The 12355-nt window shown below is 48.8% G+C and overlaps 1 protein-coding gene across 1 annotated transcript; it reads left to right on the top strand.

Annotated features, from left to right (window-relative positions):
* The first annotated feature begins 199 nt into the window (after window positions 1-199).
* PRPH (peripherin) lies at window positions 200-3649 on the top strand. Its single transcript, XM_037514677.2, has 9 exons — window positions 200-753; window positions 1108-1168; window positions 1360-1455; window positions 1831-1998; window positions 2114-2239; window positions 2318-2538; window positions 2636-2685; window positions 2924-3003; window positions 3261-3649. The coding sequence occupies exons 1-9, from the start codon at window positions 212-214 to the stop codon at window positions 3327-3329; spliced, it is 1413 nt and encodes a 470-aa protein (XP_037370574.1). The 5' UTR covers window positions 200-211; the 3' UTR covers window positions 3330-3649.
* Window positions 3650-12355: the final 8706 nt, after the last annotated feature.

Consider the following 12355-nt stretch of genomic DNA (forward strand, 5'->3'; position numbering starts at 1 on the left):
GGCGCCAGCCGGGAGGGAGGGTGCGGAGCGCCCTCTTCTCCGCAGGGGTGTGGCATCCCCCTCCCCACATAGCCCGCAGTCAGGCCAGTGGGAGGAGCTGCCCGTGGCCCCCCTGAGCCCGCAGGGCCATAAAGCTGCCTCGCCGCGGCCCGAGGCTCCTTCCCAGCATCCGGACCTGCTCGGCCTGCGGCGACTCCCATCCTCGGCCGCCATGAGCCACCCGTCGGGCCTCCGGGCCAGCGTTTCTTCCACCTCGTACCGCCGCACCTTCGGGCCGCCGCCCTCTCTGTCCCCCGGGGCCTTCTCGTACTCGTCCGGCTCCCGCTTCTCCGGCGGCCGCCTGCTGGGCTCGGCGTCGCCCGGCTCCTCCGTGCGCCTGGGCAGCTTCCGCGGGCCCCGGGCGGGCGCGGGGTCTCTCCTGCGCCTGCCCTCGGAGCGCCTGGACTTCTCCATGGCCGAGGCTCTCAACCAGGAGTTCCTGGCCACGCGCAGCAACGAGAAGCAGGAGCTGCAGGAGCTCAACGACCGCTTCGCCAACTTCATCGAGAAGGTGCGCTTCCTGGAGCAGCAGAACGCGGCCCTGCGCGGGGAGCTGAGCCAGGCCCGGGGCCAGGAGCCGGCGCGCGCCGACCAGCTGTGCCAGCAGGAGCTGCGCGAGCTGCGGAGGGAGCTGGAGCTGCTGGGCCGCGAGCGCGACCGGGTGCAGGTGGAGCGCGACGGGCTGGCGGAGGACCTGGCGGCGCTCAAGCAGAGGTCAGGGGGCCGGCGGCGGCCGTCGGGGCGGCTGCTCCTCCCGCCCTTCCCCGCCCCCCCTCCAGCCGCCCGAGGGAGTGGCACCCCGGGCGCGCCCTGGCAGCATCCTCACCCTCGGCCTCGCGGCCCCCCTCCCCGCGGCGCTGCGCCCCTGGAGAGGTGAAGGGGGGGCTTCCACGCCTCCCCCGGGTGCAGACAGGCCTGGTCTCAGGGAGACAGAGAGAGAAATGACCAACCCGCCAGGCAGCCCGCAGACCCCCCTCAGAGTCCCCGCAGGAGCACCATCGTGGGGGGCGCCGTCTGAGGGCCGAGCGGCGACCTGGCAGCTCAGTCCCGGCCCCTTCTTCCCTCCAGGCTGGAGGAGGAGACGCGCAAGCGGGAGGAGGCAGAGCACAACCTCGTGTTCTTCCGCAAGGTGGGCGCGGGCCCCAAGGGGCACCCCGCCTCCGCCCCGCCCCACCCCCTGGCCTGCGCGTCCCGGGGGCATTTGTGGGCGCGGGGGGGGGGTGGGCGCCCAGAAATCTCCCGAGGTGGCGAGGAGGGCCTGGCCCCTCCTCGGCCTCAGCAGCCCCTCCCTGCCGTTCACCCCTGTGCCACCCCACGAAGGACGTGGACGACGCCACCCTGTCCCGCCTGGAGCTCGAGCGCAAGATCGAGTCTCTGATGGATGAGATTGAGTTCCTCAAGAAACTTCACGAGGAGGTGGGGGGCCGGGGGTCAGGGGAGGCTCCGGCGCCGGGGGGGCTCGCTGGAGCGGGGACACGAGGTCTGGAGGAGATGGCGGGTGGAACGTAGGATTCCTGGGGAAAGACGTGGGGTTTGCCAGAGACAGCCCCACAGCCCCCCTCTACAGGTGGGGTAACTCCCACCCCTGCGCCACCTGGCGGCGAGCCGCGGAGCTGCACCCCGGGAGCCGGACCGCGCGCGGGGGGCCAGCCCGGCCGGGACGCGGCCCGCGCGCCGCGCTCCATGGCGCCCCCGTCTGTTCACTCGGCCGTTTCTCTCCTTCTCTGCGCCGACCGCGCGGCGCGGGCGGGGTCCTCGCCGCCCACTCGACCTCCGCGGCCCGGGCCTCAGGAGCTGAGAGACCTGCAGGTGAGCGTGGAGAGCCAGCAGATGCAGCAGGTCGAGATGGAGGCGACCGTGAAGCCCGAGCTGACGGCGGCGCTGAGGGACATCCGCGCGCAGTACGAGAGCATCGCGGTGAAGAACCTCCAGGAGGCAGAGGAGTGGTACAAGTCCAAGGTTCGAGACCAGGGCGGCCCCGGGGGCGCCGGGAGGGACAGGGCCCTGGGGGCTGGGGGGCCCTGGGGCTGGGGGGGCGCGCGGGCTCTTCACACCGGCGCTGCCCGCCCCGCAGTACGCGGACCTGTCGGACGCCGCCAACCGGAACCACGAGGCCCTGCGCCAGGCCAAGCAGGAGATGAACGAGTCCCGACGCCAGATCCAGAGCCTGACGTGCGAGGTGGACGGGCTTCGCGGCACGGTGAGTGCCAGGCTGCGTGCCCGCCCCTGGAGGGCGGGCAGCCAAGCTGTGCCCCCCTGACCTCTTACCACCCCCCAGAACGAAGCTCTGCTCAGGCAGCTGCGGGAGCTGGAGGAGCAGTTTGCCCTGGAGGCCGGCGGGTACCAGGCGGGCGCCGCGAGGCTGGAAGAGGAGCTCCGTCAGCTGAAGGAGGAGATGGCCAGGCACCTCCGCGAGTACCAGGAGCTCCTCAACGTCAAGATGGCCCTGGACATAGAGATCGCCACCTACCGGAAGCTGCTGGAAGGCGAGGAGAGCCGGTGAGGGGCAGGGCTGGACAGTGGGGGGACTGGGGGTGGGTGTGCAGGGAAGGCCTGGGGCCTGGGCAGGGTAGCTGATCACTTGCTCCGCCCCCAGGATCTCCGTGCCAGTCCATTCCTTTTCATCTTTGAGTATAAAGAGGACTGGTGAGTCTCCCACTCCTGGTTCCCACCCTGTGGCTCCCCTTGTGCACTCTGCCCTGATCAGCCTCTTCCCAGGGCTCTGCGGAGAGGCTGGCGGTGTCAGGGATCTGCAAGCGCTGGTCTGCGCTCTCCTCTGCTCCTCACACCCTCCTCCTGCCCTCCCCTCGCAGAAGTGAGGGAGGGTATGAAAGAGAGAAATTCCAAACCTCCTCCCTTCTACCCCTCCTCCTGCCTTTTCCAGTGCCTGAGATGGAGCCTCCCCATGACAGCAACAGCAGGAAGATGGTTCTGATCAGGACCATCGAGACCCGGGATGGGGAGGTGAGATGGGCCACTTGACCCCAGAGCCCCATCATTCCCCATGTTGTTTCTGAGCCACACCCTGCAGCTGATCCTAGGGCTTTGTGGGTTGGTTGCTCTGGGGTAGGAGGGAGGCAGGGTGAGCGATCAAGGTGGGTGGATAGACTCAACCTCAGCTGATTATGTCAGGGAGGGGGCACATGCCCCAAAAAAGCTCAAAAGGAGGGTGGTGCTGAATGGGTTGTGCCCCCCATCCCACCCCCATGTCTTTTCCACAGCAAGTGGTCACTGAGTCCCAGAAGGAGCAGCACAGTGAACTGGACAAGTCTTCTACTCACAGCTACTGAACCCTTTGGTCCAGAGCTCCCAGATCCTGCCCTAGACCTTCTCTAAGCCCAAACCCTAATGCCAGGCCTTAGTTAGTCTCCTCTCCTTCTGCATGTGTCTAGGGGATGGCAACAGTCACCCATACTGTGGCTAGTGGCCAAGCCCTACCCAGTCAGCTGTAGCTGGCCCCTCCCTCCCCTAAATATAAACATGACCCATTTGTGCCCCTTTTCTTGTCCTGGTAAGAGGCTGGTGGTCCCCAGGGCAAGTACTCCTGCTGCGGACTACTTGGGGTGGGCTAGTGTCTGAGCTTCACTTTTGAATGAAATAAAACCACTGTCAAGAGAACTTTCTCCAGCGCATTTTGTCTGTGGAGGTGGGGGTGCTTGTGGGAAGAAAATTCAAGTTTCCCCCCTTGTCTCCAGTGATCTCTTTTCTGACTCCTGCCATCTCAGCTTCCATGATGCCTGTGTAGTTGTTTATGTTTTCTGACTCTCTATTCATTCCTCCTCAAATTCAATTCCCCATGAATGTCCAGTTGCCTGGTGGTGTCCCCTCAAACTCAGCATGTCCAAAACAGAGTTCCTTATCTCCCTCCCCACCATTGGTGGTCATGTTCTTCCTACTGGACCCCCTACCCTACAAGAGGGCACCACTAAGACCTTGTGCCCGAATTGGAACTCATCTTATACCCCTGTCTTATACCTGCTCCCATTTCTGTTCATTCTACTTCTTAACTTCCCTCTTAACCTCAGAGACCTCAGGGTGTTTTTTGATGCCCACTGATTTTTGAAGGTATTTTATGCTACCTAATTGTCTGCTATGTAAATGTCTGGTATTTGTTTTTATCATTCTGACTTATTTTGCTGCATATAACTCTCTCAAATTTGCTCCATTTTGTTGAAAATAACTGCATCTCATTCTTCATTGTGGTTATATAATACTCCATGGTGTGCATAGACCACAACTTCTTGATACAATCAGTGGTCAAAAGACATTCAGGCTGCTTCCATGCCCTAGTTATCATAAATAATAATGCTGTAAACATTGTGGGATAGATGGGGTTTTTTGTACATGGTTTCATGTTCCATGGATATATGCCCAAGAGTGGGATTGCTGGGTGGTATGGTATTTCCATTTAAAAAAAATTTTAAGGTAAATCCAGATTGTTTTCCGCAATGGTGGCACCAGTTTACATTCTTACCAACAAAGTGATAAGGTTCCTTTTCCTCCACATTCTCTCCAACACTTTTTGCTTGTTGGGTTTTTTTTTTTAAGCTTTATTAATTTATGCATACGCGAACTGGGATACAGGTCAGAGGTGTGGGGGGGTGAGAGGATTCACCAGAGACAGAGTGGGGAGCAGAACAGGCAGATTGACTGAAATACACTGCTGAGGGGAGCAGTGGGCAGGTCAGGAGAGGTCTGCTGCTCCGTGTGGGTAGCCCCCGGCCAAGGATTGAACTCGTGCTGTGGTGGCTGCAGATAGCTTCACAGGTTGCATCTTAACCCCTTGGGCCACCAGGGAGGCCCTGGGGGTCTTTTTAATATATGCTGTTTTCATGGGTGAGATGGTAGTTTATTGTAACTTCACCCCGCTTCTCTCTTATTAGAACTGAAGATGATATGTGTTTTGGCCTTCAGAATATCCTCTTTGGTGATTTGTCTGTTCATATCTGCTTCCCATTTATTAATTGGAATATATTTTAGAATTGTTGAATTGTGCAAGTTTTTATTTATCTTGGAGATTAATCCCTTATTAGTTATATATTGTGTAAATATTTCCTTTTATTCGATAAGTTATTTATTTGATTGTCTTCTATTTTTTTTTCACTGTGTAGAAGTTTTTTAACTTGAGGTAATCCCAATTGCTTATTTTTGTTTTTAATTCCCTTGTAGTAGGAATAGAATCACCAAAAATATCTTTAATGTTGATGTGGAATGTGTTGCCAGTGTTTTCTTCTATGTATTTCATTGTCTTAAGTCTAAATATTTAATCATTTGGAGTTTACTTTTGTGCGTGGAGTCAGCAACCCAACTTCATTTATGTATGAATTTCCAATTTTCCCAGCACCATTTATTTATTTTTTTAAGGTTTATTTATTTATGCATACAAGAACTGGAATACAGGCCAGAGGTGTGGATGGTGAGAGGACTCACCAGAGACAGAGCAGGAAGCAGAACAGGCAGATGGACGAAAATACACTGCCGAGGGGAGCATCAGGCGAGTCAGGAGAGGTCTGCTGCACCATGTAGGATGCGCTCTGGCCAGCCAGCAGATTGAACCCGAACTCTGTGCTGCAGAGCCTGTGGACCGCCTCATAGTGCGGTGCTAACCCCTTGCACTACCAGGGAGGCCCAGCACCATTTATTACAGGGACCATCTTCTCCCCATATTATGGTCATCACTGCTTTATCATAGATTAGATGGTGATATGTACATGGATTTATTTATGGGCTCTTGATTCTATTCCATTGATTCGCATACCTATTTTTGTGCCAATGCCATACTGTTTTTAATACTGTGCTTTATTGTAAGTTTGAAATCAGGTAATGTGATACCTTTGTTTCTCTCCTTTTCCCTTCAATGTTGTTTTAGCAATTTGAGACCTTTAGTGGTTCCACATAATTGTCAATATTTTTTGTTCAGTTTCTTTGAAAAATATTGCTAGTATTTTGATGGGGATTGCATTAAATGTACATATTGCTTTAGGCAGTATAGTCATTTTGGTTAGATTGATTCTCCCCATCCATGAAGCATGGAATACCCTTCCATCTCCTCATGTCATTATGTAAGTCCTCTAGTAACAACATCTATAGTTCTTATCGTATAGGTATTTTACCTCCTTTATCAGGTTGATTCTGAGGTATTTAATTCTTTTTGAAGCAATTATAAATGGAATTATTTTCTTAATTTCTTTTGCTTCTTGCTAACTCCAGGGTCATTAGTAGAGGCTGAAAGATGCTTTTACTCACAGCCTGGGGTCCTCGTGGCTGCTTCACAGACTAGGGTAAGGCTGTTCTGATGTTAAACCCAGGCAGGTGGCTTTGCTCTCTTGCCTGCTAGATGAGGGAGGGGATCCCAGAACATACAGTGTTTTCTTTTTTTCAATTTTTTAAAAGATTTATTTGTGCATAAAAGAACTGGCCAGAGGTGTGGGGGTAGAGTGGTGAGAGGATTCACCAGAGACAGAGTGGGGAGCAGAACAGGTGGATCTACTGAAATACACTGCTGAGGGGAGCAGTGGGTGAGACAGGAGAGGTCTGCTGCACCATGTGGGTCACCTCCCTGACTGGGGATCGTACTCGTGCTGCAGTGGCTGCGGAGAGTTTCATAGTGCTGAGACTTAACCCCTTGTACCACCTGGGAGGCCCCACAGTATTTTCATACAGGTTACAGTTCAGTGGAAAAGCCAGATCACACAAGTAAGCCAACAATTAAATATTTAATTGGAAAATTGGAAGTGAAATAAGGAAAAGAAGAAAACACTGTGAGACTAATAGTACAGGAAGTAACAGAGATCTTTCTGAAGAAGTGAGAGGGAAAGTAAAATCTTCTTAATAGTAAAAAATAAATGTAGCTAGCATTTCTTGAGTGCTGACTAGCTACTGGGCCCTAAATTAATTGAAGAATTTATTCACTGGGGCCTCCCTGGTGGCACAGGGGTAAAAGTCTCAGTGCTATCAAGCTATCACCAGCCACAGTGGCCTGAGTTCTGTCCCTGGCCAGGGAGCTACCCACATGGTGCAGCAGATCTCTCCGGTCTCACCTGCTGCTCCCCTCAGCAGTGTATTTCAGTCAATCTGCCTGTTCTGTTCCCCATTCTGTCTCCAGCGAATCCTCTCACCCCCTGCACCTCTGGCCTACACCCCATTCTTGTATGTATAAATAAATAAAAATAAATCTTTAAAAAATAAAAGAATTTGGGCCTCCCCGGTGGCATAGCGGTTGAGTGCTGGGTTGCAAAGCTGCCCGCAGCCTCTGCAGCGCGGGTTTGATCCCCGGCTGCTCCCGGCCACCTGTTGGAGGGTCCCACATGGCGCGCAGGCCTCTCCTGTCGCCCGCTGCTCCCCTCAGCAGTGTACTTCGGTCCTTCTGCCTGTTCTGCTCCCCGCTCTGGCTCAGGTGAATTCTCTCACCCTCCGCGCTTATGACTGTACCCAGTGCTTGTATAAATAAATAAATAAATCTTCAAAAAAAATAAATATAAATAAAAGAATTTATTCACTGGATCCTCAGAGCAAATTCTGAGATGTATGTAATTATTATGTGTATAATTATATAATAATTATATCCCCACTTTATAGATGAGAAAGTTTATAGGGGAAGCAACTTGTTCAAGGTTATATGGTTAGTAAGGAGGAGATGGTGTTCTAACCTAAGTGGCCTGACTTTGGAGGCTGGACTCGTTGCTGAAGTTGAGGAGTTGAGGAGTCAGTTGAGGAGTCAGTCCTCTTGGGGGAAGAACTAAAAGTCCAGAAAGATCTTGCAGTCTTGGAGGAACTGAAGGAAGACTAGTGGTGGCAGATGCTGTATCCTTTTTTTATAAACTTGGAAAAATGGAGAGACTTGACTAAGGTTTGAGGGCTAGATAGTAGGAATGTATCACTGTTCTTTTCCTGATGTTGATGGCTGCGTTGTGTTTTGTTGTGTTATGCTTTGTTAGCATGAAATACACACTAAGGTATTTGGGGAGAGATTTGGCAACTTACATGTAAATGGTTGAGAAAAAAAGTTCTTTGTACTAGTATGCAAAATTTCTGTGAGTTTGAGATTATTTACAAAAACATGGTAAAAGTCGGGGGGAGTTACTCTTTGTTTTTTTACAAAAAGATTTTATTTATTTATGTGTAGAAGAACTGGGATATAGGCCAGAGATGTGGGGTGGGGGTGATGGTGGTGAGAGGATTCACCAGAGACAGAGTGGCAGACCTACTGAATACACTGCTAAGGGGAGCAGCAAGCTAAACAGAAGAGGTCTGCTGGCCCATGTGGGTAAGCTCCCTGGCCAGGGATTGAACTCAGGCCCGTTGGGGTAGACCTTTGCTGTGGTAGCACTGAGCCTTAATCCCTGGCCACCAGGGAGGCCCAGGATTTACTCTTTGGAGAAATTTTCAGTGCTTTTCCACAAGTGAAGGTTGCCCCTGACACTACTACTGTTTAATATAATATTGGAAATTCTATACACTGAAAACCAAACCAAACCAAACAAAATATGAATAATAAAAAACCAATAAGTATAAAAACTGAAAAGGAATATGTAAAACTGTTTTTATTTGCAAAAAAAAAATAATTATCTCTATAGAAAACCCAACAGAATCAATAGGCAAGCTAGGAAAACCAAGAGTTCATTAAGGTTGCCAGATAGAAAATCAATCATATTCCTCAAAGACCAAAGGGTAATATTTGCAATGTCTAAAGTGGAAATGGAATTAATATGCAGCAAGATCTTATAAATCAACAAGAATAGAGAGGAACACTAATAGGAAAAAATGCACAAAGAATGTGAGTAGGCATTTCAGAGAGCAGGAAGATCTATTGGGTAAAAAGAATATAAAGTGCCACTCAAAACAACTGGTAATCAGAGAAATGCAATTTAATATTATCAGGAGTACACTTAAAATAAAATTATAAAAAATTAGAAAGTGGTATAATATCAGTGTTGGAGAGGATAGATATAAGAACTTTTAACTAATATTACTGAGAGTATAAATAGCTACAAACCTTCTGAAAAAATATTTTGATGATATTTAGTAAAGTATGCATGTCTCCTGACCCAGAAAGTCCACTCCTGGATATATATAGTGGAAAAGTTCTTCAACAAGTTCACAGGGGACCATGTAAGAAGATAATTCTCTAGCATTGTTTGTAGAAGTGGAAAATAAATAGTATGATGGATACCTACAATGGAATCCTATGCAACTATTGTAAGATAAAAACTTTATTATATGTAGCAATTAGATGGATCCTAGAAGCAGAGTTGACTGGAAGAAACTAAAAACAGAATCATATGGCGATGACATTCAAGCAAATTAAAACATACAAACATCCTGTAGGAGGCTGAAAAATCTTCCTCCCCACATAGATGTCCATATCTTAATTTCCTGAGCCTCTGAATTTACCTTATATGGCAAAAAGAACTTTGCAGATTTTGTTTTTCTCGTAAATATTTATTTATTTTTATTTTATGCATAGAAGAACTGGGGTAAGGCCAGAGGTGAGGGTGTGTGAGAGAGGACTCACCAGAGACAGAGTGGGGAGCAAAACAAGTAGATCTACTGAAATACACTGTAGAGGGGAGCAGAGGGCGAGTCAAGAGAGGTCTGCTGTGCCTTGTGGGTTAGCTCCCTGATGGAGGATAGAATTCAGGCCTCGGGGGTTGATAGTGCTGATCCTTAACTCCTAGGCCACCAGGGAGGCCCTAGAACTTTGCAAGGTCCTTTGATTAAGGACCTTGAGATGGGGTAATTATCCTGCATTATATGGATAGGCCTGACCATGCACAGTATTTTTAAAAGAGGGTGGCAGGTGATCAGAATGAGGAATAGGTTTCCAATTTATGAAACAGGGACCACAGATGGAAATCCGTAAGTCCTGTGCAGACATAACTTGTTTTATTTTTTTTAAAGATTTATTTATTTATGTATACAAGAACTGGGGTACAGGCCAGAGGTGTGAGGGGTAAGAGGATTCACCAGAGACAGAGTGGGGAACAGAACAGGCAGATAGTCTGAAATACACTACTGAGGGGGAATAGCGGGGGAGACAGGAGAGGTCTGCTGCACCATGTGGGTACCTCCCTGGCTGGGGATCGAACTCGTGCTGCAGTGTCTACAGTTAGCTTCATAGGTTGCGTCTTAACCTCTTGTGCCACCAGGAATGCCCATACCTTGTTTTATTGTGCTTCACTTTGTTGTGCTTCACAGATATCACTGGTGTTTTGTTTCTTTTTTTAACAAATAGGTTTGTGATAATCCTGTGTCAAGCAAGTCTATTGGTGCCATTTTCCAATAGCAGGTGTCTGTCACATTTTGGTTACAGCATATTCCAAACCTTTTCGTTATTATTATATCTGTTATTGTGATCTGTGATCAATAATATTTGATGTTACTATTGTAACTGTTTTAGGGCACCATGAACCACACCTACATGACAGCAAACAATAAATGTGTGTGTTCTACACCAGCTATTCTCCTGTCTCTCCCTGTCCTCAGGTCTCCCTGTTCCTTGAGATACAACAATATTGAGAGCAAGCCAATGAACAACCCTGAAGTGGCCTCTAAGTTTTCAAGTGAAAGGAAGAATCGTAGATGTCACACTTTAAATCAACAGCTAGAATGATTAAGTTTAGTAAAGAAGATGTGTCAAAAACCAAGACAGTCTGATAGATAGCTAAGTCTCTTTCACCAGCTAGCTAAGTTGTTAATGCAAAGGAAAAGTTCTAGAAGGAAACTAAAAGTGCTGCACCAGTGAACACATGAATGATAAGAAAGTGGACAGCCTTATTGCTGATCTGGACAAAGTCTTAACGGCCTGGATAGATCAAAGCAGCTTCAACATCCCCTTTAGGTAAAGCCTAATCCAGATTTATGTCCCAACTCTCTTCAATTCTGTGAAGGCAAGGAAACTGAGAGACAAGGAAACTGCAGAAGAAAAGTTGGAAGCAAGCAGAAGTTAGTTCATGAAGTTTAAGAAAAGAATCGGGGTGCTTAACAAAACCTGTATAACAGCACACCTATTTATAACATGACTTACAGAATGTATTTTAAGCCCATCTATTGCTCAGGGGGATAAAAAGTTTCCTTTTAAAATATTATTGGTCATTGGGCCTCCCTTGGTGGTGCAGCGGTTGCGCGGCTACCTGCAGCCTCTGCAGCGCTGATTCGATCTCCGGCAGTTGGCGAGGGTCCCACACACACACACAAAAATAATAAAATAAAATAAAATATTATTGGTCATTGACAATACCTCTGATCCCCAAGAATACTGATGGATATTAATGAATGCCACTGGCACAACATCTGTTCTGCAGCCCATGCATCAAGGAGTAATTTTTACTTTCAAGTCTTATTAGATGAGAAATACATTCATAAGGCTATAGCTACCATAGATAGTGATTCCTCTGATGAATCTGGGAAAAGTAAATTCTACAGTAAATAGATGACATAAAGAAAATGTGTGACCATGGGAGGTCAAAATAGCAACATTACCAGGAGTTTGAAAGTTGATTCCAACCCTCTGAAGCCAGACCTTGAGGAATTCAAGACTTCAGTGGAGGAGGTGGAAATCGCAAGCGAACTAGAAATAGAAGTGGAGCCTGATTTGCTGCAATCTCATGATAAACTTAATGGACAGGGAGTTCCTTCTTATGGACGAGCAAAAAAGTGGTTTCTTAAGATGGAATTTACTCCTGGTGAAGATGTGAACATTGTTGAATGACAACAAAGTATTTAGCATATTACATAAAACCTAGATGCAAAGTAGCACCAACTTTGTTTTTTTTTTTTTTTTTAAAAGATTTATTTATTTATACAGGCACAGTCAGAAGCGCGGGAGGGTGAGAGAATTCACCAGAGCCAGAGCGGGGAACAGAGCAGGCAGAAGGACCGAGGTACACTGCCGAGGGGAGCAGCGGGCGGCAGGAGAGGTCTGCACGCCATGTTAGCATATTACTTAAAACCTAGATGCAAAGTAGCACCAACTTTGAAAGAAGTTATACTGTGGCTAAAATGCTATGAAACAGCACCATGTGCTACAGGGAAAGCTTTCATAAAAGGAAGAGTCAGCCCATGAGGCAAACTTCATTATTGCTTTATTTTAAGAAATTGCCACAGCCACCCCACCTTAAGGAAACACTAATCTGTTAGTAGCTATCAACATCAAGGCAAGAGCCACTTGTTGAAGGCTCAGATGATTAGCGTTTTTAAAGGAATGATGTATTTTAAAATTGAGCTAGGTTCTTTTTGTAGACAGCTAGTGCACTATTTGCGTCATAATAGCCTATGAAGCCTCAGCACATTTCCCAGGCCCCAAGAGAGGTAACCA

The sequence above is a fragment of the Talpa occidentalis genome, unplaced genomic scaffold (assembly GCF_014898055.3).
Source record: "Talpa occidentalis isolate TD23 unplaced genomic scaffold, MPIMG_talOcc4v2.1 talOcc4.16, whole genome shotgun sequence".
Classification (NCBI taxonomy): domain Eukaryota; kingdom Metazoa; phylum Chordata; class Mammalia; order Eulipotyphla; family Talpidae; genus Talpa; species Talpa occidentalis.